This window comes from Lagenorhynchus albirostris, chromosome 10 (genome assembly GCF_949774975.1).
Source record: "Lagenorhynchus albirostris chromosome 10, mLagAlb1.1, whole genome shotgun sequence".
In the NCBI taxonomy this organism is placed as follows: Eukaryota; Metazoa; Chordata; class Mammalia; order Artiodactyla; family Delphinidae; genus Lagenorhynchus; species Lagenorhynchus albirostris.
In genome coordinates, this window is record NC_083104.1 from 63488804 (window position 1) to 63515623 (window position 26820).

The 26820-nt window shown below is 58.3% G+C and overlaps 1 protein-coding gene across 1 annotated transcript in view; it reads right to left on the minus strand.

Annotated features, from left to right (window-relative positions):
* Nucleotides 1-2426: 2426 nt before the first annotated feature.
* Nucleotides 2427-26820, minus strand: part of COL11A2 (collagen type XI alpha 2 chain) — a 28096-nt gene continuing 3702 nt past the window's right edge. The window contains exons 4-66 of the mRNA XM_060162560.1: nucleotides 26591-26753; nucleotides 24926-25117; nucleotides 24065-24142; nucleotides 23382-23444; nucleotides 22521-22700; nucleotides 20316-20375; nucleotides 20174-20215; nucleotides 19880-19942; nucleotides 19521-19595; nucleotides 18966-19052; nucleotides 18648-18704; nucleotides 18427-18480; nucleotides 18289-18342; nucleotides 18128-18181; nucleotides 17917-17970; nucleotides 17678-17731; nucleotides 17541-17585; nucleotides 17364-17417; nucleotides 16897-16941; nucleotides 16657-16710; nucleotides 16420-16464; nucleotides 16264-16317; nucleotides 15977-16021; nucleotides 15691-15744; nucleotides 15517-15561; nucleotides 15341-15394; nucleotides 14872-14979; nucleotides 13793-13846; nucleotides 13464-13517; nucleotides 13318-13362; nucleotides 13180-13233; nucleotides 13013-13057; nucleotides 12821-12874; nucleotides 12668-12721; nucleotides 12388-12441; nucleotides 11888-11995; nucleotides 11654-11743; nucleotides 11431-11484; nucleotides 11119-11226; nucleotides 10880-10987; nucleotides 10684-10737; nucleotides 10530-10583; nucleotides 10241-10348; nucleotides 9963-10016; nucleotides 9658-9711; nucleotides 9379-9432; nucleotides 9184-9237; nucleotides 8733-8840; nucleotides 8294-8347; nucleotides 8079-8132; nucleotides 7909-7962; nucleotides 7297-7350; nucleotides 6918-7025; nucleotides 6770-6823; nucleotides 6577-6630; nucleotides 6239-6346; nucleotides 6032-6085; nucleotides 5689-5724; nucleotides 5434-5487; nucleotides 5054-5321; nucleotides 4379-4491; nucleotides 3810-4016; nucleotides 2427-3100 (exon numbers count right to left, since the gene is read on the minus strand). Of these exons, the coding sequence (XP_060018543.1) occupies nucleotides 2960-3100; nucleotides 3810-4016; nucleotides 4379-4491; nucleotides 5054-5321; nucleotides 5434-5487; nucleotides 5689-5724; nucleotides 6032-6085; nucleotides 6239-6346; nucleotides 6577-6630; nucleotides 6770-6823; nucleotides 6918-7025; nucleotides 7297-7350; nucleotides 7909-7962; nucleotides 8079-8132; nucleotides 8294-8347; nucleotides 8733-8840; nucleotides 9184-9237; nucleotides 9379-9432; nucleotides 9658-9711; nucleotides 9963-10016; nucleotides 10241-10348; nucleotides 10530-10583; nucleotides 10684-10737; nucleotides 10880-10987; nucleotides 11119-11226; nucleotides 11431-11484; nucleotides 11654-11743; nucleotides 11888-11995; nucleotides 12388-12441; nucleotides 12668-12721; nucleotides 12821-12874; nucleotides 13013-13057; nucleotides 13180-13233; nucleotides 13318-13362; nucleotides 13464-13517; nucleotides 13793-13846; nucleotides 14872-14979; nucleotides 15341-15394; nucleotides 15517-15561; nucleotides 15691-15744; nucleotides 15977-16021; nucleotides 16264-16317; nucleotides 16420-16464; nucleotides 16657-16710; nucleotides 16897-16941; nucleotides 17364-17417; nucleotides 17541-17585; nucleotides 17678-17731; nucleotides 17917-17970; nucleotides 18128-18181; nucleotides 18289-18342; nucleotides 18427-18480; nucleotides 18648-18704; nucleotides 18966-19052; nucleotides 19521-19595; nucleotides 19880-19942; nucleotides 20174-20215; nucleotides 20316-20375; nucleotides 22521-22700; nucleotides 23382-23444; nucleotides 24065-24142; nucleotides 24926-25117; nucleotides 26591-26753 (4768 nt within the window). The 3' untranslated portion in view covers nucleotides 2427-2959. The remainder of the gene's footprint in view (nucleotides 3101-3809; nucleotides 4017-4378; nucleotides 4492-5053; nucleotides 5322-5433; nucleotides 5488-5688; nucleotides 5725-6031; nucleotides 6086-6238; nucleotides 6347-6576; nucleotides 6631-6769; nucleotides 6824-6917; nucleotides 7026-7296; nucleotides 7351-7908; nucleotides 7963-8078; nucleotides 8133-8293; nucleotides 8348-8732; nucleotides 8841-9183; nucleotides 9238-9378; nucleotides 9433-9657; nucleotides 9712-9962; nucleotides 10017-10240; nucleotides 10349-10529; nucleotides 10584-10683; nucleotides 10738-10879; nucleotides 10988-11118; nucleotides 11227-11430; nucleotides 11485-11653; nucleotides 11744-11887; nucleotides 11996-12387; nucleotides 12442-12667; nucleotides 12722-12820; nucleotides 12875-13012; nucleotides 13058-13179; nucleotides 13234-13317; nucleotides 13363-13463; nucleotides 13518-13792; nucleotides 13847-14871; nucleotides 14980-15340; nucleotides 15395-15516; nucleotides 15562-15690; nucleotides 15745-15976; nucleotides 16022-16263; nucleotides 16318-16419; nucleotides 16465-16656; nucleotides 16711-16896; nucleotides 16942-17363; nucleotides 17418-17540; nucleotides 17586-17677; nucleotides 17732-17916; nucleotides 17971-18127; nucleotides 18182-18288; nucleotides 18343-18426; nucleotides 18481-18647; nucleotides 18705-18965; nucleotides 19053-19520; nucleotides 19596-19879; nucleotides 19943-20173; nucleotides 20216-20315; nucleotides 20376-22520; nucleotides 22701-23381; nucleotides 23445-24064; nucleotides 24143-24925; nucleotides 25118-26590; nucleotides 26754-26820) is intronic.

Here is a 26820-nt window from a genome sequence, read left to right on the forward strand (position 1 = left end):
TGTCCACAAGCCACTGGAGCCCCTGCCAGCCCCCACATGTCCAGATTCCAGGACGCTTGCACTACCTATGCCCAGTCACACCCCAAAACTTCCACCTCTGGCTGCTTCCCCTCATCTTTCCTTAGAGCCAGGCCCCAGCTTGCTGGATGAGGAGGCAGGAGATGACCCACTGCAAGGAGAGGGCTGTGGTCCTGGCGTCCTCGGCTGCAGCTTGGCACAGAATTGCTCATAAAACCGTTTGACGGGGTTGCTTGGCATACTAGTTAAATAGGCTTTTGTGGATGGGCCTGGGGACCTAACCGCCGTGTATAAATGTTAGTTGAGTAAATGCATGGCTTTGTTTCCACGGAGAAAATCTCTCTGAGCTCAGAGCATCTGACCAAAAGTGACCTTTGGGAACACTCCCCTCTGTGCTCCAAGGGCGACCTCTGTGGTTTGGCTCCAACTGCAAAGAGAGCTCCGGAGAAACCTCAGCTCTGGCCCGGCTTGTCTGGGAGTGGATGCGGGCGAGCGGTGTGAGGAGCATCTATTTAGGTCTGATCTTCTGTTCAGCTGAGGCCTGGGATTGGGGGGAGAAGGGTGCCTGAAGCCATTGAGATGGAGGGGAGGGCGTGGCTGATCCCAGAAACCACGTCCATCGCCTGATTCCATATAGACGAGGGCCAGGGGCTTCTGCTCCATTCAGCCTCCTCCTGGGTTGGGGGAGTGGGAATGAGGGTTCAGTTGGTGACGCAGGAGGGGCGGCGGTTTAGGGATGTCTTAGGGCGCGGAATCACTGCGCTTGCGCTTTAGCCGGGCGAGGTCTCCGCGCCGCCACCAGGGGGCCGCAGAGGCAGAGAGATGCGCGGAGCCCGAAGAGCAGGCGCGCGGAAGCGGGTTTTCACCTGCGCTCGGTTTTCCTGCCCACCCGCCGCCGATGCGAGGCCGGACTTCTAGATGCCCATAGGAGAGCTCCCTGGGATCGATACTGAGTTAGCTCCAACACTTCAGGGTTTCAAAGATCGGGGCTTTGTCCTTGCCGTCGGGGATCCGCCGTGAGGAAGAAGTACGGGGACGAGGGGCGGGGACGCTGCCTACTGGGACTCCGGGTCTGGGGTGCAAAGCAGCCCCTCCCCGACCCGCACCGGGGGTTTGCGGAAGAGAAGCAGGGACACACATACGTGCACACGCTCGTACACCGTCCCCCTCCCGCACCAGCAGCCCGAGGAAAGGGGCGTCGTAATCAGGAGGCCCTGAAAGAAGTCTTCATCTCCTGCCAGGACGGGCGGGAGGCAGGATGTGCTGTGTGAGGATGGGAAGCCCAGGAGCTGCCAAGAATGCCCGGCTGTGCAGCCAGCCCTGAACAGAGGAGACACCTGACCCAGAGGGCTCGGAGCTGCTGAATAAACCCCGAGAGGGGCCGCCAGCGGGCGGCACGGAGTCGGAGGAGACACTGGGCGAGGATTATGCATCTCGACACGGCACAAAGCCTGGAGTAATGTAGACGCTAATACACACAAGCATGAGGGGCCCCAGCCGCAGCCCTGGCTTTTTATGGCAGGACATTCGAGCCTGTACCAAAGGGACTGGGGCGGTAAACGCTGTCGTGAAAGTGAGCCTCGGTCTCATTTGCAAACAGTTCAGACTAGACATCTGAGGCTCCTTCCAGCCCTGAGGTCCCTAAAGCTGGGAGGCAATGGGGTGTTTGAGGTGAAACCAGGGAGGGCAGGCACACCCTCACACCGAACCAATCCAGCGCCAGCGTCAGGCAGAACCCTGGACCCCCACCTGCTGTCACTGGGGGATCTGTTTGAGATTCTGAACTCTTACGCCAGGCTTCATGAACTCTCTCTGCACCCTAACACCCCAGCTGGACAGGCCCTCCAGGAAATGGGGATTAAGCCATTCATTTCTGGTAACAGCTCAGCCAGAAGGGGTGCCTTTGGATGAGAGTGGGGGTGGGGATTGAAATAACAACACAAGCACCACACACATGCACCCCAGCAGGAGACAATCACATTTTTTAACCATCAGTCAGAATGGGCGCAGGTCATAGTGCTAGACAAGGCCCTGGGAGTCCCATCCAGATGCCACACATTAACCCTTTAATTGCAGGATCAGAGAAGGTGAGGGGGCACCCAGGGGAGGGATGGGGGTGGCCAGGATGGCAATGGTGTACCGGCTCAGGGCCACGTGGCTCAGGGCCACGGCGATTTCCCAGCTAACGTGGAAGAATTTCAATAGTTCAACAGTCTGCTGACCGCAGGCCATGCACACACCCCTCACTATTCCATTTCTCCCCTGAGGGACTGGCCTGGTCCCCAAGTAGCAGGCATTCCTGCGAGCCCCAGACCAAGTGAAAGACAGCAGGCATGCGGGCCACAGAGCCAAACACCCGGTAGGTAGAGATGAGCAAGGCCCACACTGGGCAGAGAGAGGCAGAGCCCTGAGACAAAGGAGACCATGTATTACAACGTTCACAGTGGGTGCTGCAGGTGGGGTGTGAGGGAGGCGGGGTTCGGCCCCCAACCCCCACAGTCTCTGAGGAGAGCCCTGAGGCAAAGATGAGGGTGCCAGGCTCACCCCTGGAGAGCCCTGTCTCCAAAGTCCGCTGATTTTTGTTGGCATTTCTCTCTTTACCTTTTTTGTCATTTTGTTTTCCACTCTTTAAATAATTAATATAATTACTTTTAAATACAAAATACACAGTGTCCTTTCTCTTCCACGTGTTTGGGGTGATTGGGAGGTAAATTTTAAATAAGGGTCTCAGCTGTCGAACAGGGCACAGGCTCCAAGTGGGAGGGCCGCAAGCCCCAGGTGCACCCCTCCCCTGCACTGCCCCTGACTGGGGGCTCTCGGTGCCCTGGCCCAAGGCCCCCTAGATGGCGAGGAGCCCTTCTGCGAGGTGGCACAGAGCCGATGCTGTGGGATTCCAGGTGGGCCTGGTGTCGATGGACAGGGTCAGACAGAGGAGAAGGTCTTAGCCCATGAAGCAGACAGGCCCCAGCAGCACCCCTCCCCGCCTCGGGGGAGCCCCCAGGTCTGAGAAGGAGGCGTCCAGCACTGGCAGCTGCTCCAGTACAGGTGTTCGAACCTCCAGCACCGTCCGGCCTTGCTGGGTCTTGAGGGGGAGACACCGGAGTGAGAGGAGTGAGCATAGGGGAGGCACACAGGGCCCGCAGACACCCCAACCTCAGGCCCAGGCTCTCCGCGCCTTCAGGTGCCCTGAGATGCTGTTCCTCTCATCCGTGTCCCATGTTCAGACTTTGTTAAAGTTTCTTCCAGAGAGTCAGGATTGGGGAAGCTGGGAGGGTTGCGCGTGTGTGTGTGCTTGCACACGCACGCAGTCTTGAGCCAGTCTGAGCAGCTTTGGGTTTGAGATTATTTGTCTGTCGTGGTGGTGTGAGCCTGTGTGACTCCACGGGGATGTGTGTATATGTGTTTGTGGGTGTAAGTATGTGATGACAGCCAACACGATTCCACGTGTGTGTACCTGTGTGACCCTCTCCAGGCGACTCTGGGGATGTATATACGGATTGGGGGTGTCCGTGTGCCCCTCCGTGGGGAGGGGGCATTGTTTATACCCCGTGTGTGCAGAGGGCAACCTGTGTAAATGTGCTTACAAGCCTGCATGACTCACTCTGGGTTACACTGCCATGTGCACAAAGGTGACACCCACCTTCCATCCTTCCATCCTTCCTGCCCTTCCTGACACCAGGAAGCTGGCCTCCTCATGCTCTCCCCGAGTGCCTCTGCCCGAAGGGTCTTCCCACCGCCTCCTCCAGCCTGAGTCTGGGACCCGCCCCCACCCAGCTCTCCCTGGTTCCCACCTGACAGCCGTCTCTGAATTCCTTGACGTAGGGGCTGGTCTCCGGGCTCAGCTCATCCTCATTGGCCCCTCGGAGCTTCAGGGGGCCATCCCGGATCTCCCCAGAGCAGGGGTACGAGATGTTCTGGTGGGCTGAGACGCTGAGCAACCGCAGGAAGGTGAGCTGGACCACGCCGACTGGGGAGCCTTCAGAGTCCACGTAAGAGAACTGGCAGGAGAGAGGGCTGTAGTCAAGGAGGACACGGGCCTGCAGGGCAGCTACAGAAGCAGGGCGGCTGAGCCAGGGTCATGGGTGGGGAATGGGTGGGAGGAGAGGGCTGGGGGAGAAATAAGGGGCCGGGGCGGGAACCAGGGGATAAATAAAAGGCAGACTTTTGTCTTAGGTTGTCAAGGGAAGGAGATGAAGTGAGCACCAGAAGACTGGTGAGAAGAAACGGAATAAGAGAAGAGTCAGCAGGCTCTGCAGGGTCAAGGGTCAGGGAACTTGTCACACAAACCCAGAAACCACTAGGCCCAGAGGGGGGCTCCACTGTGGTGCAAGGGACAGGGCAGTCAGAGGCCACATCTCACCCGCGTGACATCATCCCTGGGTGTCACACAGGTTTCCCCTCCTGCCGTAAAGTTGCAGAAAACCCGGAAGGCATCCCGAGCACAGCCCTGGTTGGGGTCGACCCAGTACTCTCCTGTCGAGTGGGGGGGGAGGGTCAGGGCCCCCAAGGTCTTGGACCCAAGGTGCTCTTTGCCCCACTTCCCTCCCACTGCTCCAACCAGCCGCCCCCACATATGCCCTCAGACACCCAGTCCTCCGTTCCCCCGCCAGACCCCCAGAACACAGCTCTGGTTTCCCTCATCACCATATGCCCCGTCCCGCTCTGCCGCCCCTCCCCCCAGCAACACCCGCAGGCTCGCAAATGGAGGGGGTAGGAGCACTGACACCCTCACGCTGGTCCAGCGTGTGGCTGTAGGCTTGCACACGTGTCTGTGTGTGTAAATGCCAGCATGTGTGTCCACGAGTCTATGTTTATCTATTTCTGTAGACCCTGAGCAGATAATGAGCTGAAGAGCCTGGTAGGACCATGTCAGTTGCTAAATACTGAAATACCTCTGACCCAGTTGGTAAAGAGCTGCTGCCCCAAGCCCCTCCACCCTCACCCCCACCCCACAGCTTCCCCAAGCCTCCCCCGACATCCATCCTGCTTGTTCATGCCCACGCAGTTGTTCACATGTCGTGTCCCTGGCACTGACCGTCGGGCAGCTCTGGGTGGCAGAGCTTCAGGTCCTGGCAAGTGCGAGCGGGGCTGTCCTGGGTCCCCGTCGGCCGCCTCATCTGCTCAATCTCCTCCCGCAGGGAGTCCAGGGAGCCAAAGATCTCCTCCAGCCCCCCAGGACTGCCCGGGGCCCCCCCAGTTGGCACGGCCTCATCTTCCTGCATCAGCTGGCTCCCATCCACTGAGCGCCGAGTCTTCTTGGGCATCTGGATGGGCAGGGGCTGGATCACCTCGCCAGGGGGGCCCTGGTGGAGGGAAGGGCAGAGAGGGCAAGAGACAGGTCAGGGTGAGGGTGATGTGGAGAAACACCCAGACAGAGGGGGACCATCAGAAGAGCAGGACCTGACGCTGACTCACCGGGTGTCCCGGAGGGCCCTGGATGCCCTTCTCTCCCTTAGGTCCGGCTGGGCCCTGCCAAGGGAGTCAATGAAGTCATGGAGGGGTCAGGAGGTCAAGAATGCGATCAAGGTCACAGAAGGGTCAAATCAGTCCCTGGGCTGGGAATGAGGGGCTCCACCGGCAGGGAGTATGTTTGTCTTGAAGAGACAGTGTCAAGTCCACCTATGGAGGGCTGGGGGAAGGGAAGGTCAGAGCTGGCTGGGGGTCACTCACTGTGGCTCCTTTGGCTCCTTTGGGGCCAGCAGGTCCCTGTGAAACGAGGAACAAGAAAGAGATGGTCAGCACAGGGGAAGGTCAGGACAAGGAGAACTGGAGAGGCAAGGTCACGAGTTCACAGGACCCGGGAGCCATCACAAGAGGGGCAGGCATGGGAGACATGGGGACATTCGGGAGGCCCTGGAAGGACAGGAGTGGAAACACTGAAGGTGTAGGAACATATGGGGGACCCGGGAACCTATGAGTGTTATGCTGGCATTGTCATGGAAGCCAGTGGGGGATTATGGAGGGGGGCAGTGGGGTTTAGAGGACTGAGTTGAGGAACAGATGGGGTACTCACAGGGAAGCCGGGGGGCCCTCCAGGACCAATAGGGCCAGATGCTCCTGGGATGCCCTAGGAAAGGGAGGGGCTTGGTTCAACTGGGTCCTCCTCCCCTCCCCCTCCCTCACCCCACAGCTGAGTCTCCACCCCCCACCTTCCCACACCCCCATGAATCCTCACCCTCACCCCACCCTTAGACCTCCCAGGACCATGACCTCTACTCACCGTCTCCCCCTTTGGCCCTGTGGATCCCTGAGGACCAGGAAGACCTCGATCACCCTTCTCTCCCTGCTCCCCCGGGGGGCCAATCAGTCCAATGAGACCTGGGTGACCCTGGAAAAGGGGCCAGGTGGTCAGGGGGATGCAGAGAGGAGACACATGGACGGGGAGAAGGAGAACCACAGGGGTCAGAGCCCAGAAGACAAGAGAGGGACTTGGGCCGGGTCTGAGGAAAGAACGGGGGCTGCCACGGCCCTGACTGAGGAAGGGCTCCCCAAGAGCACGAGGCCCCCCGGAAGTTTCAGGGATGGGGCTGAGACACCTGGCAATGTGCGGTCACTCACCTTCTCTCCCTTGGCCCCAGCATCGCCCCGGAGGCCAGGAAGCCCTGGGGGTCCCTGTGGGGAGACAGGAAGTCACTCTCTCCTGGGGGAGGCGGGACCACACTCTCCCCCCACCACTTCCCACTTCCTCCAAGGCTGGATGCCCACTGCCCCAGGGCCCCCCCACCCACCCACCCTATCCACAGTCACTCACCACAGGGCCTGGAGGCCCAGCCTGGCCTGTGGCCCCGGGACGGCCTTGCTGACCCTGCAGATTCGAGGGGACCACGGGGATGAGGAAGAGTGTCCCCACACCGTGCGCCTCCCCCTCTCCAGCCAAGCCTCTCTGCCCCATGACTCACCACTGCACCCAGGAGCCCCCGCAGACCATCAGGGCCAGGTTTTCCTGCTGGGCCTGCAGGACCCACAGGGCCTGTCTTTCCCGGGGCGCCCACAGCACCAGGATCCCCCTGAAACACACCCAAAAAAGTGTCCTGAAGGGCAGAGGAGGGGGTGTGGCTGGAGGCAGGGGGCCCAAGGTGGATGGGGGTGAGGCAGGCAGGAGGGGTCAAACCCCAGGGACCCCTGGGGTAGGGACAAGTATAGGGAACCCTGTCCCCACAGGGGGCTTGGCGTGGAGATGGTGGATGTGGGGGAGGCGTTTGGAGGCTGCAGTGTGAGGACCAAAGGGGTGGGAAGATGGAAGGGATGTTCCAGCATCCAGGGCGGCCTCTCCCTCACCTTGGCTCCCTTCTCTCCTTGTCGCCCCTCAGGACCAGGCGCACCAGCAGGTCCCTGTAGGTGGAGGCGGCAGTGAATAGCCAGGCTCACCTCCTTCCCCCTCGCTGTCCTCCTGGTGCACACACACACGTGTACACACACACACGTGTACACACACACACGTGTACACACACACACGTGTACACACACACAGACCTGCGCATGCACAGGCACGATCGCAGAGGCCGACTCATGGATGGGAGAGCCGGTACAGCTGTATCAGCTGTTAAAATACTGAGTCGTTCTGTGCATTTGGTGAAGAGCCTCTTGCCCACACACCACCAGCAAAAAGAGGGTTAATCCTGACCCAGCAGGGACCTCCCCAGGAAAGCCAGCCCCTTCCCTCCGTGTCCATTCTGATTGGTTGGTACACAACACCACCCCTGGCAAGAACAGATGGAATATACGGGAACAAATATACACAGCACGCTTACAAACACACATGGTCACACACATACACACCTCACCCAAGGACAACCGGCACACCAGGCATCTCCCTCCACATCCCACCTGCCATTGCCCCAACTGCCATCCAGCCTGCCCCACAAGGTCCCAGGTGACGACCTCACTTACCCGCTTTCCAAGTGGTCCAGGAGGTCCATTCTCCCCAGTGGGACCAGGGGATCCCTATGGAGGGAGGAAGAGTGGTGGGTGAGGGACCCCTCAGGCATAGGGCATAGTAGAGGAGAAACAGGGCTGAGGGCCTGGTCTCAGTGGTGGGGTAGGGGTCCCCGGGCACTCACAGGCTGTCCTGGCTCTCCATCTTCTCCGCGGTCACCCTTAGCACCATCCTGGCCCTGCAGGGATGAAACAAGGTCAGAGGGTCAAACTGCCAATCCTCCCATCCCTCCACCTGCCCTACCACAACCCCGGTTCCCATGCCCACGCCCATCGGCCACACAGAGCCCCTCCAGAGCAGACCACCTCTTCGCCCCTCCCCTCCCCAGGTAAGACTCACCCGAGGGCCACTTTCTCCAGGAGGGCCAGGGTCACCAGGAAAGCCAACAGGACCCTGATCCAGAGGGAGACCAAGGGTCAGGGTCACAGCTCCCTAAGCCCACGCAGGGCCAACAGACCCCCATGGCCACATGCCACACTCTCCCTCTCTACAGGCAGTGCCCACCTGCACCATTTAGGAAAAGGGTCTCCAGCACCCCCTTTTCCCCACCTCCTGCACTGCCTGCACTCTAAGGCTTTCAGGTTATTAACTAGGGTTTCTCTCACTTTCTCTCTGGATCCCAGACCCCGTACATCCCTCCCAGGAGACCCCATTCGCAAAGCCTTCCTCCCAGGCATCCCCCACACTCTTGGGCTCCCCAAACTCCAAGATCCTCACACCCATATCCCCAGATCTCCATTCACAGGGGCCTCCTCGCAGCCCCTCCCCACAAACTCACAGGGTTCCCTTTGGGGCCATCATCACCGGTGGGGCCCTTAGGCCCTGGTGGTCCCGCCTCTCCTGGCTGCCCCGACTCTCCTTTCTCCCCACGTTCCCCACGTGGACCCTAGAGGATGAGCGGAGGTTACAGATGGTCCCAAAGGGGTCCCAGAGATCAAAGATCCAGCCCCTGCTTCTAAAAAACCTTCAGCTTCCCCCTCGTGCATCGCTGACATCGGGGTGCACACAGAAAGGCAAGTCCATCGTGGGAGCCCCTGGCCCCTCTTCCCTTCAAGGAAAGGGGGACAGAGCCCACCCGGATCCAGGGACCAGGCCTCACGGAGAATGACCGGGAGCACAGACTCATGGGCTGTGCAGGAGTTCCAGCTCCAGGAGGTCAGAGGAAAGGTGGGGATGGGATTGAGGGGGTGAAGGGGAGTGCAGAGCAGGGCCTCAGAACTACCACTCACCTTGACCCCTGGCTCGCCCTGGACTCCCGGAGATCCTGGCTCTCCTGGCTCCCCCTGCAAGGAGATTGGGGTCAAAAACCTCCACTCCCCCAAAAAGAATCCTGATATTCCCCCTCACTCTCTTTTGACCCCCCCAAAATTGGCAAAAGTCCAACCCTCATCCCTCCAGACCATCTATGTACCCCTTCCCAGTACCTTTTCTCCAGGGGGACCCAGGTTCCCAACACCTCCAGGGGGACCTTGTGGACCCTGGAATAGGAATAGAAATAGGGATCATTGCTTATGGGGGGGGGCATGGGGAGGCAGAGCCTGGAGGAGGGCCTAAGGTCAGAGCAGTGAGACAGTGTGAGACCTTCCCAGGGTCCACCAGCTTCTCTTGGCATCTGAGATGAGAATAGAGTTTACAGTCTGGGGAAAGGGAGGCAGAGGACTGGCCACACTGATCTGGAGGGACAAGGGGCCAAGAGGACTCACATCAGCTCCATTGGGTCCAGCTGGGCCTCGAGGTCCTGGGGGCCCGGGGGGTCCCTGGAGAAAAGATACACGTGATGGGAAGGGAAGTGAGAGAAAGCCAGCCGTGGATGCACGTGAGTGATGGAAGGTGAGGGAGGCAGAGGTCCTGGCGGGGAGGGAGGCAGCCAGGCCAGGGAATGGCATGCAGGGAGCTGGGAGTTGGAGGCAGTGGGCTGCTGGGGTGGGGGCTGGATGAGCAGGGGTGTGCCTAGCGGGTAGGGCTGGAATCAGTCGGGATCACACCCTATCAATGCGGTCCCACTCACCATAGGGCCCACGTCTCCTGTTTCTCCCTTCTCCCCCGAGGGGCCTGGCAAACCCTGCGCAGGTGTACACAGCACAGACCCAGGTGACCAAACCACCTGGAGCACAGCCCTCGGTAGAGGGGTCCCCCCCATACAGATCCCACATACCCCCCACCACCCAGTCCTCTGCCCCCACCTCCCCAGACCTCCTTTGTCAGCAGGGGGCTGGGGGGTCTGGGGCGGACATCAGCTCCAGCGTGAACCCACCTCTCAGCCCCTGTCTCCACCCCCCAACTCACCTGTAGACCAATGGGTCCTGGGGGCCCATTGAACCCTCTTGTTCCCTCATCACCTTTGGCTCCAAAGTGTCCCTGGGGACCCCGAGCTCCAGGCTCCCCATCTGCCCCCTGAGGTGGGAGGAGGGCAGGACAAGGACACAAAGATGGTCGTGGGTCAGGTGTGTTCTAGCCACAAGCCCCACACAGAGCCAGGCACCAGGCCTGGAGCCCCCCACTCCCACCCCCAACCCCATGGGCAGAGGGAAACTGAGGGCAGAATCAAGGCTGCACACAGGACATCGTCACTCACCGCAGCTCCAGGCTGCCCCACGGGACCAATGGGTCCAGGGGGTCCAGGAGGGCCCTGGGGGAGAAAGAAGAGTCAGAGATGCCAAGACGGGGAGAGACCAGGTGGGAATGAGGTTAAAGGCCAGAGGTGAAAAGTCAAAGGAATGGACACTTACATGTTCCCCCTTGTTCCCTTTAGTGCCCTTCTGTCCAGGGTCTCCCACCTCACCCTGGGGGTAGAAAGCAAGTGGGACGTTAGAGGAAGGAATGGGTGGGGCGGGGAGAATAAGCAGACAGGGATTGCAGGCCATGCCCAGACCAGCAATCTCATCGGGAAAGAAGACTGAGTCCAGGGTCTGTGGGCTCCCTCACCTTGTCTCCATCCTCTCCTGCCATGCCCGGGGGGCCAGCAGGGCCAGGAAGCCCCACGGGACCCTGCACCCCATCGCGGCCAGTCGGACCGATGGGGCCCTTCTCACCCTGTGAGAAATGAAGGAAGGAGTCATGACCCAGAGATGGCTGTCCCTCTCAAACACCCCTACAGGAAATCCCCCGTAACCCATCAGCTCACAGACCCCTCCCCAGCATCTCCCCAGGGACCCCACACTCACTGGAACACCTTTCTCTCCTGCTGCTCCAGGGGGACCTTGCGGCCCTGGGCGCCCTGGGGGGCCAATGGGTCCCCCAGATCCTGCTGCACCTCGCTCCCCAGGGGAGCCCTGAGACAGGAGATAGAGTGAGACACCCCAAAGGAAGAGACCACAGCCCACCTACACCAGAGGACCACGGACCATGGTTCCCAGGAGAAGAGCCCAACATCAGATGCCTTATGGCTGACCCTTCCCGGTCCCGCAGCCACCCCAAAATCCAGATGCCACACCGCATCCTTCCTCCCCTCTGCCCCCCAGGGACCCCAGACTTACTGCAGGGCCAGGGGGACCAGCCGGACCTTCATTTCCCTTCAAACCAAGTCCGCCCTATGAACCAGAAATCAGAAGCAACAGACATGAGACAGGAAGGGGGGACATGGGGTCCAGGAGACAAGCGGGGAAGGATGGGGGTGGGGAGACGGGAGTAGGGTGACGCTGAGGGGTGCCGGGAAGCCTGGTGACTCATTACAGGCAGCCAGGTTGGAGTCACACTCACAGCAGTGCCAGGGAGGCCTCTCTCTCCCGGGAAGCCCCTCAGACCAGCGGGACCATCCTTCCCTGGGGCCCCAGGGGGCCCAGGGTCACCCTAAAAGGAAACAGAGGTGATGAGCCACTTCCACACTCCCAAATTGGGCAGAGATCTCTGTTCCCTCAAATCCCCATTTGCCTGTTCCCTTAGGCACCCCAACCCTAGACCCCCAAGTTCCCCCCTGCCGGGCCCCTTACTGACCTTTGTCCCTTCTTTTCCAGCTGTTCCAGTGAGTCCCTGCTCTCCAGGGGGTCCCGGGGGGCCTGGGTGACCTCGCTCCCCCATGGGCCCGGTTTCTCCTGCGGCTCCCTGGGAAAGAGACAGAGAGACTCCAATCTCAGAGCCTTCACCTCACTCTGTCCACCTTAAATTTTCCCTTAGAACCCCTTCATGTCTGCCCCAAAGCTCCTGGGAAATTCCCGGAGCTCTCCTAGGCCTCCGCTCTGGTTTTCATTCCCCGGTGTGGAGTAACCATACCACCTGGTGTCCCTGAGGGGACCTTCCTCTTCTCCAAGATGCGAGAAGATGAGAACTGGTCCAGGAAACACACTGAAATTTGGGACCCCTGCTCCAAATCCCAGTCCCAGGGGCCCAGCTCAGTCAAAGGAGGGGCAGGGGCCCGTGACCGGGAAAAGGGAGAAGAGAGGCAGATAGACTAACTCCAGGGTCTGGGGTCCTTTCTCTCCAGGGAGCAGGCATACCTGGGGTCCCACCACTCCTGGGGGGCCAGGGGGGCCGGTCTTCCCTTGGAAACCCTGAGAGAGGAATAGAGGAGAGGGCAGTCAGAACACACAGTCAGGCGTGGACATTGTGGCCTGGACCCCAGGCTCCCAGAGGGAGGGCAGGGTCACCACCAAGTCCTTGGCTGTGGTCTGAGCAGCGCCGAGATGCGCTCCACTCAGCCAGGAGAACCTTCCCAGAGGGCCTTCGGGACAGGACAGCTCGGGAGTGAGGGTCTGAGGAGGCCGGGGCACCACTTACCACTTCTCCTCTCTGGCCTGGGTGTCCCGGCAGCCCATCCTTCCCAGGGGGGCCCTGGAAGAGGTTCAGATGTCAGGTGAGCTCTAGGCTGGGAAGGGGGATGGGGAAGGATTCACAGTACCAAGGCGGGTCAGAGGTCAGAGGTCAGCTTACTGGAGGTCCTTTGGGGCCAGGGAATCCGTTGGGGCCCTGAGGTCCAGGGAGACCCTAGAGACAAAGCTAGGTTGAGTCAGGAGAATGGGGAGGGGTGCTGGGCAAGGGGCCTCTCCCTGCGGTGAGAGGGAGCCGGCCCCACTCCGGCTCCCTGGGGAGCGCTGGGGAACAGGGGGCTCAGGCCACACTCACCCTCTCTCCGGGGGGCCCGTGGGGGCCATCACCACCCGATGTTCCCTGTGGGGGAAACAGTCAGAGAGTGAGAGGAGATGCTTTCTAGTCAACCCTGAGGCCAGAGGAGTTGAGAGCAGCTGGGCTACAGGGCAGAGGGGGGGATAAGCCCTGCCAAGACCACCAACCTTAGCTCCAGACTTCCCAGTGGCACCTCGGGGTCCCCTCTGACCCCGTGGACCCTAGAGAGAGGACAGGGGCGTTGTCAGAAAAGCCCCAAAGCACCTCTTCGGATCTTGAGCCACACGTCTCTCCCCTGCACTCACCGTAGGGCCACGTTCTCCCCGAGGCCCTGATTTGCCCGACACGCCCTGGTGGGAACGAAGCAGAAACAACACATCACCCAGGGCGTGAGGCCCCTGCTCCCAGACCTGCCCCTCCCTCTGCCCCCCCCCACCCTTCCCCAGCTTACACGGGCTCCCTTCTCTCCACTGGCTCCAGGAAAACCAGGAAATCCCAGAGACCCCTGGTGAGGATGGAGAAGGGGAAAAATTGACACGTCACAAAAGGGGAGGACCAAGGAAGGGCCAAGGGGGGTCAGGAGAGGTGGTGGAGGCAGCAGGGTGGGAGACCCGGGCTCTGCCAATAACTAGTGCTTCTGGCCTCTGTTCCCTCATCTGTAGAATGGGGGTGGGCTAAATTCTCTCTAGGGTCCCCCACTGCTCTGTCAGTCTGTGCTTCCTGTAATTAGGGGTCAGGGAAGGGAAAAGGAGGAGGGGCACATGCGGGGCAACGAATCACCTTGGGACCCTGGCGTCCGGGGTAGCCAGGCAGACCAGGAACACCCAGCTTGCCCTGTGGATGGACAGGGAGCGATCAGGAGCGAGAGGAACCACAGATGCCGCTCCATCCGTGGAGATCCCAACCCTCCCCCCACCCAGAAAAGCCCCAGCCCCTGGCCCCTCATTTCCCACCTCCCAGGATGCCTGGCTTTTGTAACCTCTCCTTGCTGAGAGTGGATTTTCGCCGAACTCTAGTGCTGGAATCTCCCCTCCCCTGTGTCTTAAAATCTGCAGCTCAAGTCCTGCAGGCGCTGTGATCCGGCCCCTGCCTACCTGTCAACCTCAGCTCCATCTTCCCAGCACACAGTCCTGCTCCACCAAGACCGGCCCCCTTGCAGGCAGCACCCCCCCAGCCTCACTCCCTGGCTCCACTCTGCACTACCCCGGGGCCCCCCCCGCCCCCCAACCATCCACGCCTGCCCCCTGGGGCTTCAGGACCTATCTTGCCAAGGCAGCTGTGGAGCGGAAGTGGGGAGCAGGGGCTCTGCAGCCTGACTTTTGGGGCTCAAACCCTGGCTCTGGCCCTCACTGGCTGTGTGATGAACAAGTTTCTAAACCTCCTGATGCTTCAGGACTGTAGTAGCGCCCACCCCCCAGGACTGACAGGACAAGATGTCACGGTGCTGGTGCACGGTGAGGGCTTGGTGAGAGTTAGCTCTGAAGATGTCAGAGCTCACCTCCTCTCTGACTCTCTTCCTTCTCGGAATGCCTACTGCTTGGAGTCTGGACACATTTTCACTCTGCCCGGCACCTTCAGGTATCCTATGACGGCCTCTCTGCCCTGTCCCCATCAATCTGTTGTAAAGTCTTCACGACAGAGACTTTTCCTTAACTTCTTATGTATTCCCCCCGCTTCAACGCATCAGTGTCTAGGAGGTGCCATGTACACATAGAGGAGCATAATGCATGGTCACCTTTGATTGACTTGCAGACTTCAGCTGTCGGCACCCCACCCCAACCTTGATCCCAGCGCCCCGGGCCTCACCCCCTCCATGCCCTACAGCATGTAGACCAGACCCCTCACACCCTCCCCATCACCTTCTCGCCCATGAGCCCAGGGGGGCCAGGGTCTCCAGTGGGTCCAGTGCGTCCCTTCGGCCCCTCGGGACCATCCTCTCCCCTGGAACCAGGGACTCCAATCTCGCCCTGGGTGAGGGGGTTGGAGAGGTTAGTGATAGGGACTAGGGGAGGGGCTGAGCCCCGAGAGGAGAGGCAGGCCCCAGTGAGGCTGAGTGGGGTCGGTGGGGGTCCCCGAAGCTACTGCAGAACAGGGAGCCCCACAGGGGCAGGGAGTGTGCTGTGATTGGTGAGCCGGTGGGTCACGGAGCACGGGGTTGGGTTCCTGCTCAGATCAGGCTCTAGAGGGTGATCAGATCTTCTAAAGGGAGCCTGGAGATGAGGAGTCTGGGGTATTGGGGGGTGGGGGGAAGGCTGGTAACTGGGGGCTCCAAAGGGGAGGATCATCAGCACTTAGAGTTGGGGGGCCACTGTGGGGATTTCTACTCACCCTGTCACCCTTCACACCCATGTCACCTTTGAACCCAGGAAAGCCATCCTCGCCCTGAGAAAGATTGGGGTGAAAGGACACCACAGATGATGGAGGGAGGGGGTGAGGCAGAGATGGACAGAAAGGCTGGTGTGGGGCAGGTGGAGGGGCTGGGAAGTTAGGGGCACATTGCTCACCTTTTCACCCTTGTGACCCTTCAGACCCCGAATTCCATCCACACCCTGGAATTAGAGTGGGGGACAGAGACTGAGAGATCAGGGGAGGAGGCTGGGCTGGCAGGACCAAGCTCCTGGGGCCCCAGCTGGCTCCCCTGACCCCAGCCTTTATCTCCCAGCCCGGTGGTTCGTTACCTTGACGCCTCGAGGTCCTGGGTATCCCAGAGGACCCTGAGGTCCAGATGGACCCTGGAAGAAAACAGAGAGGCATCAATAAAGGGGTCTCAGGGTGTCACCACGGGGGCCCCCTAGGGGTGGGGGAAATGGAAGTTACAACATCGGAGTCTGGAGAGGGTTGAGGGGTACGGGACAAAGGACTGTCAGAGCCGCGTGACGAGGTGAGGAAATCCCAAGGACTTGGAGGCCCAGGGTCTGGGTAGAGACCCCTCCAGGGGATGAGAGGAGGCGTGGAAGATCTCACCTGGTTTCCTTTGGTTCCAGGGGGACCTTCTTTGCCCGGGTGACCCTGGGGGTAGGGGAAGGAGAGCGTGACCACTGGCCCCTGTCACCTCCTGCACCCCTCCCTACACTTCTTCCACCCAAATGCCCCCCTGGGACCTAATGAAGCTGACCCACCATTGGCAGCACCACCAGTGACCTCCCAGTGCAAGGGACACACAGTACGGACACTCACTGAAGGTGCTAGAAAGTCATTTCCTGGGGTGGAAGGTCAAGGGGGACTTGTATTAAGAGGTGGAGGCCACTCACCGGGGGTCCATCTGAGCCAGGCATGCCAGGAAGTCCTGGTTTCCCTCGAGGACCCTGCAGGGGGATGAGGAGGCTCAGGCCCAGCCAGATATTTGGGGCCCACCCTACACCCCGCCTTGGCCCATCCACCTTTCCCCTGATCACTTAGTCACTTACCTTCTCTCCATGAGGGCCGATGGCACCCTGGGGCCCAGGGAGACCCTAGACACAGGAGGGAGAAGTCACAGGGGGCCCCTTAGGGGTGGGCCGCTCTCTCTGCAGCAGCCCCCATTCAGAGCGTGAGCAGCGAAGGCTTAAGACCCTTCATTTCCTGTCCCCACCCGGGATCTGGCCCACTGTGGAAGCCCAGGGGAAATCACTGAAGTTGGGGAGGGGATGGACAGGACCACTCACCTGGGTCCCAGGAGTGCCCTGTTGTCCAGGAGGTCCTGGCTCTCCCTGGGGTCCCTAGAACAGGCAACCGGGCAGGGGTCAGAAGGAGATGGTGACAGAACAAACAGGGTAGAGAGCCGAGTCCCGGCAGGGACAGCCGAGACGGCAGGCAGAGGGTCGAAATGGTGGCAAAGGGAACAGGACTTTGGCAGAGACCCCAGGGGCTAAGGGTCAGGTGAGGTCTCCATGCCCAGCACTCACCAAGCTTCCTTTGGGACCATGGGGGCCATCCATGCCTCGGACTCCCTGAAACACGAGAGGGGCATGAGCAGGCTGGAAGGCGGCCCTGGGCCCTGGAGGGACCTGTGGTTTCTGAGGCCAGGCCATCCCAGAGGGTGGGACGGGTCAGGCGCACAGCAGTTCATCCCAAACCTAAGCAAACACAGCCGGTCCGGATCCACAGGGCGTGGGGCTCTGGGGCTCTGGGACTGTGGGTTTGTGGGGGTTTGTTTTGTTTTCTTGAGGATTTTTTTTTTTTTTTTTTGGCTATGATGAGAGCCTTTGGTGCACTACAAGACATGGTCCCGCAAGGGCACCAGGGGGTGAAGGCTGAAGCAGGGCTAGGTGGGGGCCAGGTAGGAGGAGCTGGAGGGGAGGGAGGAGGGAGGCAGTCAGGGAAGGTGGAGAGAGGGAGAGGGCAGGGTCAGAAGCCAGGGACAGTCACTTACCGGGGGCCCAGGAATCCCAGGTGGACCTTTGGGGCCAAGGAGACCTCGAGTTCCCTGCATTCAGGCGAGGGGAAGATAGGACCCGCATGGGTGAGAGAAAACGTGTCCCTTTCATGCCCGCGTCCCTCCTCTGGCATCCCCAGAGCCACCCCCATCCCCAAACCCCGTGACACTCACCGACTCTCCAGGCAGCCCCCGAGGCCCAATCTCCCCATCGTCTCCCTGGAGGAGGAGGATGTGGTGAAGCAGGCTCAGCGTCCAGACCTCTCCCATACCCAGCCCCCACCCCTGCCCCCGCCGTCCACAACACTTACCCGATCTCCATCCTCGCCGGGGGGCCCAGGAAGGCCCTGGGCACCAGTATCACCCTGGAAAATGGTTGAACAGGTAAGAGGGGGTGCAGAGCCCCCAATACAGGCAGACACTGACTGTCTTCAGTTAACCAACCAATTTCCTTCACTGAGCTCCTGCTGGGACCCTCAGCCTCCTACCTCCCCTCCCCTCCACAGAAGATCTACCCCCTCATCACAACACACCATGCCCCTATACTCACCCTGTGTCCTTTCTCCCCAGGTAGCCCTGGGAGGCCATCAAATCCTCGGTCACCCTGGGGAGAAGAGGGGCAGCGTAGGTGAGGTCCCAGTCCCGTTCCCACCCCACCCCTCTCTACTGTGCCCTGAGTGGGGAGGGGTTATCCCTAAAAACAAACGAGCTCAGGTGGGGCTGGGAGTTGTGGGTGCCAGAGAGGGGCCCAAGCCTATTACCTTCACTCCAGGTTCCCCAGGCATCCCTCGGGCTCCATCAGCACCCGCTCGGCCCTGGGGGTGAAGGGGAGGTGTCAGAGCAAGAGGGGGCACAGTCCTCCACACCCTGTGCTCTGCCTCCCATCCCCCACCCACACCCATCCTACCCTCAGGTCACTCACCCTTCGCCCAGCCTTGCCAGGGGGGCCCATGAGGCCCTGAGGTCCTCTGGGGCCCTGGGAGGGAGAGGCAGGGGCAGGGTTAGTGGGTATAGACGGCAGGGGCACTGGTTTGGGGATCAGGTGGGTGGGGGCTGTCACCTGAGGTCCTAGGTCTCCAGATTCTCCTTTCAGTCCAGGACTCCCAGGTTGTCCCTGTGAGAGAGAAGAGAGGGTGGCTGTGCTGAAGGACACACCCATCGGTGGCCTCAGAGCCCTCCCCCAAAGAAGCAAAAGACTTGCAACTTGGTCCTTTTCCAGAACTATCCATACCCCCCACACACAAATAAAGAATCCCCTATCCCAGCACCCCACTCACTCACCAAGGGTCCAGGGCGGCCCGTGTATCCCATGGGACCAGGAGGTCCTCGGAGCGCCAGCTGGGGGAGCAGGGGAGACGGAAGAGCTAAGCAAGAGGCAGCTGGAGAATTCCGGACCCCAGGTCACTTCCCAAAGTCACCCTTGTACCCCTGATCTTCATTCCACTGCCCTGTATCTTCCCCAACCTCCCTCTCAACCCCAAACCAACCCAGATCTCCGCCTGCCCTACATTCACTCCAACCTACCCTTCCAACTCTTCCTAGAGTCTTCCCCTTCCCACCACACCCCTGCCCCCACCAAGATCCCCCAGCCTTCCTCACCCGTGCCTGCTGCAGAATTGCCTGGGCCTGGGCCTCCTGTGCCGCCACCACGGGGCCCTTGTCACCCCCACCACTGCCAAACCGGAACTGCGGGCCAAGGAGAGAAGGTCTAGGGTCTTCCAGGAAATCCACATGACCCTCCCAGCCAGAGGCATCATCCAGCATGTCTGCCCCATCCCCCAGGGTCCAGGACCCCACTTCCCCCCATACCCCCCTCCAGTGTCTCCCATGGGTTCCAGGTAGTCACTTAGAGGTTTTCAGAAACTCAACTCCTGTCCTCCTCCTCCACTCTTGAGCCTCTTCCTCCCCAAAGACTCTCCTTTGGTTCTAGACCCCCTGAAATTTAGGATTTTCTGCCCAATTCTAGATGCTCCATGTTTGGCTCCAGGTCATCTAATGAGGCCCTAAACCCTCCACCCCTAAGATCAATCTCTTTGGGTGGATGGTCTTCAGAGACTCCTCCTTGGCGTTCCTGCTCCTCTGGTTCTTGGTGACACAACACAATTCTCCCTCCCTCCCCCCTCAGCTCGTTCCAAAGACCAGAAGACAACTCACTGGGAGCATGAGGGATGTGCCGGGAGGGCCAGGGGCCCCATCTGATCCAGGGAGCCCTGCTCGGCCAGGGGGGCCCTAGAGTGGGGGAAGAATGAGAAGGATACGGCCACAGGGGGTTGTTAGGGTCCTGGCATCATTTTGAAACCCTCCTCAACAGAATAAATATAGACTTCCCTACATCCTTCCCAAGCTCTCCCCACACCCCATGGAGAAAAATGACGGTGAGACACCACACTACTCCCCTCCCCAACCAGAGTCTACCTTCTTTTCTAATGAGAAATTACTGAGCATGGTACCCCTACTGGGTACCAGTGGCTCCTCTGCAGCCGTCCCCTCACCCCCACAGGAAGTCCTCATACCCTCTCGCCTGGGTCTCCAACTGGACCTGGATTGCCTTGGATGCCAGGGGGACCAGGAAATCCCTGAAGAACACAAGAAGAGGGGGTAAGGTGTGGGCGTTCAGATAGAAGAGGGGTATGTGGCTAAGGGGGGGTCTCTACAGAAGAGATCTGAGGATCTGGGAAGCTTTGATTGGAAGGATGCTCTGAGTTCTAAGAAGGAGGCCTGGGCCTATGGGGGGAAGGCACAGGTGAGCACATAGGAAGCATCTCTGTGAAAAGAATGGAGGCTAGTGGGTCACAGCTAGAACTCACCGCAGGGCCTTCTGGACCAGGGGGCCCCTCCACTAGCATACCCTGTGGAGTCAAAGGTTAAAAGTCAGAGGCTATAGGGCTAGCACCCCCACCTGCTTCCCTTCATCCCACTGCCCTCAGCTCGGTGACCACGGTGACTTACAGGTTCCAGCACCGCAGGCTCCCCCTTCTCTCCTTTCAGCCCCCGGGGACCACGGGCAGCCTGAGAGAGACACATATGTAACCCCCAGGGGGGCCCGTAAGCATCCAAGACACCAGGACTGCCCCCATCCCGGTGGCAGTCTCAGGTCCTCTGGAGACCTCCTGACCCTATCCCCAAGTCCCCCCTTCCTCCTCTAAGACTCCCTCTTCACAGACCTCCCAGGTCTACTAAGGTAGACCTCAGGGCTCCCCTCCCCACAATTCCCAGCTCCACCTCAACAAACACAGTCTCCTCATCTCCCTGAGAACCTCTCTCAGGAAGGTCCCCAGACACTTCATGGGATTCCAAACCCCCAACCTTCCCAAACCCTCTTCTGGAGGACTGCACCTTATTCCCCAAACTCCCTGAGAACCTTAAGAAACCATCGACTTCCTCACCTTTACCCCATCTCACCAAATAAGAATATCTCTAAGATTGTGGATAGATTTTTACTTGGGTTTAGGGGAAGATCATGCACCCATAGGAGGATGTGATGTAATCTATGGAGCCCTTCTCCAGAAAAGAAAAAGTGTATGCCCTTAGGCACAGAATGTTACTTAGAGTTTCAAGGGGTTCACAAGTTCAAAACTCCCTGGAGATTAGACATTCATACTGTAAGTAGATCTGGAGAGCAGTCCCCACCGATATCTCAAACTTAGACCACATAACTGGACTTTGGAAAAATACAGCTCCTGGGCTCAGTTGCTCAAGCCCCGAGCCAAGCCCCTCGAGTCTTCCCAGTTCCTCTCCCAGCAAGGATGCTACACCCGTCCTCTGACCCTCATTTATACTTCAAGCCCACCCGTCGCCTCTCTTCCACACGTCCACTCAGATGCCCGCTCCCAACCCTGGGGCCAGAACCAAGATAAGGACAAGGAGAATGGAGGATATTCACCACCACCCCCCAACTCTCCCAACAAAGATCTTCAAAATGCCCCTTTCTACCTCCATCCTGATCAAACAACAGTGATCAATTTCCAAACTCTCCCATATCCCAGATCAACCCTAAATTTCCAGAAAGCAGCATAAGGGAAAGGCAGCAGAGGGTCAAGGGTGGAATTATTAGAGCAGGGAGGGTGGGATGAGGCAGCGGGGTAGAGGCAAAAGATGAAGTGAGTAGACAGGAAATACCCCACTGACAGGGAGTGGTTGAAAACATGGGACGCAATTAAGGGAGACAGAAAAAAGGGACAAACACTTGGAAGCAAGAATGATGCCAGGGCCAAGAAAAATTAAACATGGCCAAGACGGCTAGCAAATGAACCAGATAAACAGGAAGTGGTGGGACAGACAGGAAGCAGCCAAGGAAAGAGGATCCAGGAAGTGGACCTTCAATAACAACATGGCTACCACAACCAAGAGAGAAAAGAAATTCACAAAACAGACAGAAAGTAACTCCGGGAAATGGATTATGACAATGAAAGGCAATTCTTCCAACAAACACAAACATCAAGGCTAGTACACACAGGAAGTGGCTGTGATAAATATCTAGGCCCACATGGAAACTTTATGATTTGGATGACCTGAGACACATAGGAAGCGGCTTATTATCAAAGTATAAGAGAGCATGAAAAACTAGAGCCAAAACACAAAGAATAAGTCCCTTCCAGTTCAATCTGACACAGTCACCAGAACGGATGCCATGACTGGAGAAGACAGGAGGGGAGCCATTGTAGAGAAGGAGAGAAGACAGGAGGGGACAGACAGGAAGTGGCCTGTAGGTTAGAAAATGTGATAGAGGAAGTTAGATCATTTGGCAGCAACATGGACAAGAAATTGTTTCGACCAAGAAGAAATGATTGAGACAGACTGAAAATGGACACAAGGTAGGGGCTTATTGACCAAAAGTTTTATAAAATCCAGCTTGATGGAGACAGGAAGTGACCAAGAAAGACAGAAAGTGGCCATAGGATTGGAAAAAAAAAAAAAAACCCAACAGCAACAACCAATTGCCCTGGACAGAATGATCCATAGATTAAGACTTTTGGCAAGGGAAGGCAGGAAGTAACGTTTTCAAGCAACAGATACATCTTATGTGAACAGAAAATGGAAAACCACTAATGGGAAGTAGCTCACAGACAAGAGACAACAATCAAAAACAACAGGAAGCGATTCTTGTAGCTCTCACTGGAAGTCAAGGATGGAAGAGGAGCTCCTTTCACTTACGGCTCCCAAGTGGGCTGTCTCCGCAGAGAGTGCAGGGCCAAGCTCCGTCTCCTCACGAAAATCGTCCCCATAGCCATAGGTGTAATCGTAGGGCCCTGCTGTGGGGTCTGTGCCACCCTCCCCATACTCCTCTGTCAGGAACCTGTCAGCTGTGGAGGGGACCTGGAGATCTGTCTGCTCCTTCCCGGGGATGGGGAGGGAGAGGGGTAGACGGGGGCATTAGGGCTGAGAGGAGGTTCTCCCTGGACCCCAGGGTATGACAACTTCCAGCCCAAAGGATTCTGAAGGGTAACAGGGACTGGAGTTTTCCTCCCAAGAAGAGCAAGGGGAGCCGTTGTAGAGAAGGGGTATGGCCATCAGAGCCCCCCAATGTGGAGGGAGGTCCAGAAAATGGGCCCGGTTGGAAGAAATGATGGGTAACAAGAAGGGTGGCCAGAGGGCTGGACACAGAGTGGACAGTCCATGGACATAATAATCGATGAAAGAATCCAAGGAATGACCAAAGAAATGGATGGAAAGAGGGGCAGAAGAGGAAAAGTGACAGCATTGGACAGAAAATGGCTCCTGGGAACAGAAATATGACAGAAAGTAAAACCATTTGACACCAACAGGGAGAGGAAGTTACTCCAGAATCAAAGAATAATGGCAGGAGACATGGACACTGGAGAAAAATGAAGGTTCTGAAAGAGGAAAGCAGACCGATAGGTCCGGAGTGACCAGGAGACAGAAGGACACGAATGGAGATGACAAAGAGCCCTCCGGCCAGAGGAGGGGCTGGTTCATCAAGATGACATGGGGCAAGGAGAGTGGGTAACAGACGCCCACCGACCCAGCTAGGGCGAGGGTGGGGGATGGAGTTACCTCCTCAGTGGGTGGCAAGGGGCGTGACTCCAGGTTTCCTTCCTCTTCACCTGGGGTGGGGTCCTAACCCCAGGGGGAAGGTGTGGGGAGAGGAGCACAGGGCGGGAGGAAAGGAGAGAGGTTAGCGGAAAGGGAGGCCAAGCAGCAGTTCATCCCCCGGGGGGCAGTGTCTGTCTGTGCTGGGGGGTGGGGGCAATCTCAGATCTTGCAGCCCATTAGGAGGGGGGGACGCTTTGGGGAGAGTGAATCTCCGAAGTCACAGAGGTTTGGGGGCAGAGATCTGGATGCCCCGGCTCTACCTGCCGGTAACCGCTGCCTCTGGTCCTGGGGGGGGCCCGGGCAGTGAGGGGAGCTGCCATCCGAGCTGGGCGCCGGGAGAGGGGAGGTTGGCCCCGAGCTGGGCCAGAACCTCCACTTCGAGAGGGGAACGCCTGCCCAGCCGCTGATCTCTTGGCAGGTGGGGTAGGCTTTCGGGGAGGGGTCCGACGCCCCCTGGGGGGAGGGGGAGCCCTGTGGTTGGGGCTTGGAGGCCACTGCAGCAGAGAGACACGGGAGGGGGCAGTGAGGACACGCCCACAGTCTAAATACAAGGTGGCTCTCCCCGCATGTGGGGAGGGGAGGAAGGTGTCATAGATGTTTGCAAGGGGTGGTGGGGGGGAACGGGAGAAGTCCCTCAAGTTTACCTGATAATCAGGGGTGGTCACCGTAGTCATCACGTCGTAATAGGGGGGCTCGTAGTCATAGTAGAGAGACTCAATGGACTGGGGTTAGGGAAGGGGCGGTGGGAATAGGTGGGAAAGGGGGGCAGGCAGGTGAGGAGGTGGCGTGGGAGTTGGGGATGAAAGGAGGGGTGGTGGGAAAGGGGGGTGGGTCCCACACGTGGGACAGAAGCAGACGTGATTAAGAGATTGACCCTCCAATCTTCAGGCCACTGACCCCTGTCACTGTCAAGACTCCACCCAATTCGTACCCTCCCTTCCCTTCCACCCCCCCAGTCCCTTATCCAGCACCTCCTCGTGCAGGGGGCCCGAGAGAGGGCCCCCCGTATCCACACTTGCACAGACCTACTCTACCTCCTACTCCTTCCCCTCTTCCCCTCCTGGTCTTACCATTTCAACTTTCTCCCTGTTTCTGTCTCTCCCCTCCTCTGCTCTCCCATCCTCTGTCCCCAGCTCTCACCCCCACCCTCCATGGTCTCGCAATCTCTTAATTCAAGGAAGGGGGATGGAAAGCCCAAGGGCACAGTCCCAGGAAGACTAGCAGAGGAGGAGACACAAGGAGGGGACACGGCTCCCAGCCACGAATTCTTCATGACGACTTTTTATTTTTAAATGAAAATAAAAAGGTTGATGAATGAGGACTGGGGGTGGGGGGGTGTGATGAGAATAGAGGGTACAGCTGGGGAGGGGCACAAGGGAGGGGAGAACAGGAGCCCAAAATAGGATGGGGAGCTCTGGGACATTGGGGCAATTCCCCTGGGGAGATGTGAGGGTGTCTTCCCTCCCTGGGACGTGCTGCAGTTTGGGGTTCACCAGCTCCCTCACCTGTCGCTGGGGTTCCTGGTTTTGTGACCTATGAAGTCTTGGTGGTTGCTGCTTCGGAGATCTCTGGGCTCTGTGAGACTGTTGTCTCTGAGGTCTCTCCCTCCAACCCCCCTCACACTCCAGCTCCTTCTGTTCACAGGATTCATAGGCAGCTTGCACCCCCGGAACGATGGCAAGCTCCTGAACATCACCCTACAAAGACAAGAGGAAGGGACACCAATGGAGGGAGGCAGAGTGGGCTTCCAAGAGACACAGGGTAGAGTCTGGGACACGGGGGGGGGTCGGAGGCCAATCCGAGATAAGACTATATAATGGAGAAGGTCATTACCAGCCCTCCCATATGCACAGTGCTTTTCAGTTTTCAAAGGACCTTCTCATTCATAATCCCATTGAACCTTCACAACAACTGGACAGTTGGACAAGGATTGAAGTCAGTAGGACAAGGATCTTTATGCCTATTTTCCAAGCACATTCCATTCATAAAATTTCAAAGAGACAATGACTGGCCCAAGGTCACTCAAAGTGGTAGAATCAGGACTAGAATTCAAGCCTTCCAAGTGTAAGTTCAGCTCTTGGCCTACACCCTGCCCATGTGGCCATGCATGAGCCTGTTCACAAGGGCTTCTGGAGACAGTGGCCCAACCTTAGTTGCTTTGACCTTCCAATGACAGCGACGATGAGAAGCCTCAGGATCTCTGGAAATGGGGGGAAGACAGTTCTGATTTCCAGTGGCATTTATTTGTGCCCACATGTGGTGATAAGCACACCCTGCATTGTATTCTAGTTTGGGGATACTGTCTCATCTCCACAGTGGAACTGGTAGTTCCTTGGGATGATAGAGATCTGATATTATTCTTCTGTGTTCTCCCTTAGTGTTGGGCCAGCAGGTGTTCAGAAAATGTTGACTGGCTGGGTGGGTGAATGGACAGATGGATGGCTGGATGGACAGATGGGTGGGTGGGTGGGTGGGTGAATGAGGGCTCGAGCACTTGACTGAATGGGAGCGTTGATGGATGGTGAATGTCTGTGTGGGTGGACTGGTGGGTCAATAAATGGGAGGTGCAGGGTAGATACCAACAGTGTGTCGGTAGATGGATGGAAGTGAAGAAATGGTAGGGTGGAGAGTGCGGTGGGTAAATGAGTTGCTAGCTGCATGCATGTATCCTATGCATGGGTAGACGGGGTGGGTGAGTGGATGGATGAGTGAATAGGTGGATGGATGGGTTAAAGAGGATGGATGGACAGAAGGATAGCTGAATAGATGGGTGGTTTACAGGAGGGAGTGACTGAGCAGGGGAAGAATGGGCAGGTGGGAGAATACAAGACTGAATGCTTGAGTGGGTGGGTGAGTGTGTGAATGGATGCGTGGGTGAATAGATGTGAATAGATCTGCCGATGGATCAGTTGAAGGGATGGATGGATGGGTGGACTAATGAAAACTGAGTGACAGAATAAGTGACTGTGGACAATCCTGCCACATAAGCGGGCACCTAATTCTCCTACAGAAAAAAAAAAATTAGCCCTGAAGATAGGAAATGGAAATATAAATTTATGAAAGGAAAAGTGAAGGGTAGGACATAGGAAGACAGAGTACTGAGGTCAGAAGGGGAGTGGATACAAGGCATAGGACCAGAAGTCACTCCTCTCTCTGGCTGCTCTGGTTACCTCAAAGACTTCTTCATCCAGGATCTGAGCACCAAAGATGATCACGCCTCGGGTGTCCAATACTGGATGAGCACTTCGGGGGAGGGGCCGGGTGACTCGCTTCTTGCAATCAATTATGAGGGTGACCGACTGGCCCTTCACAGCCACAGCCACACGGTGCCATCTGGTCATAGGGACAGGGAGGCGGGAGGTTCAAGCAACTGACTGAAGGGGGGAAAGTCAAGAGGGCT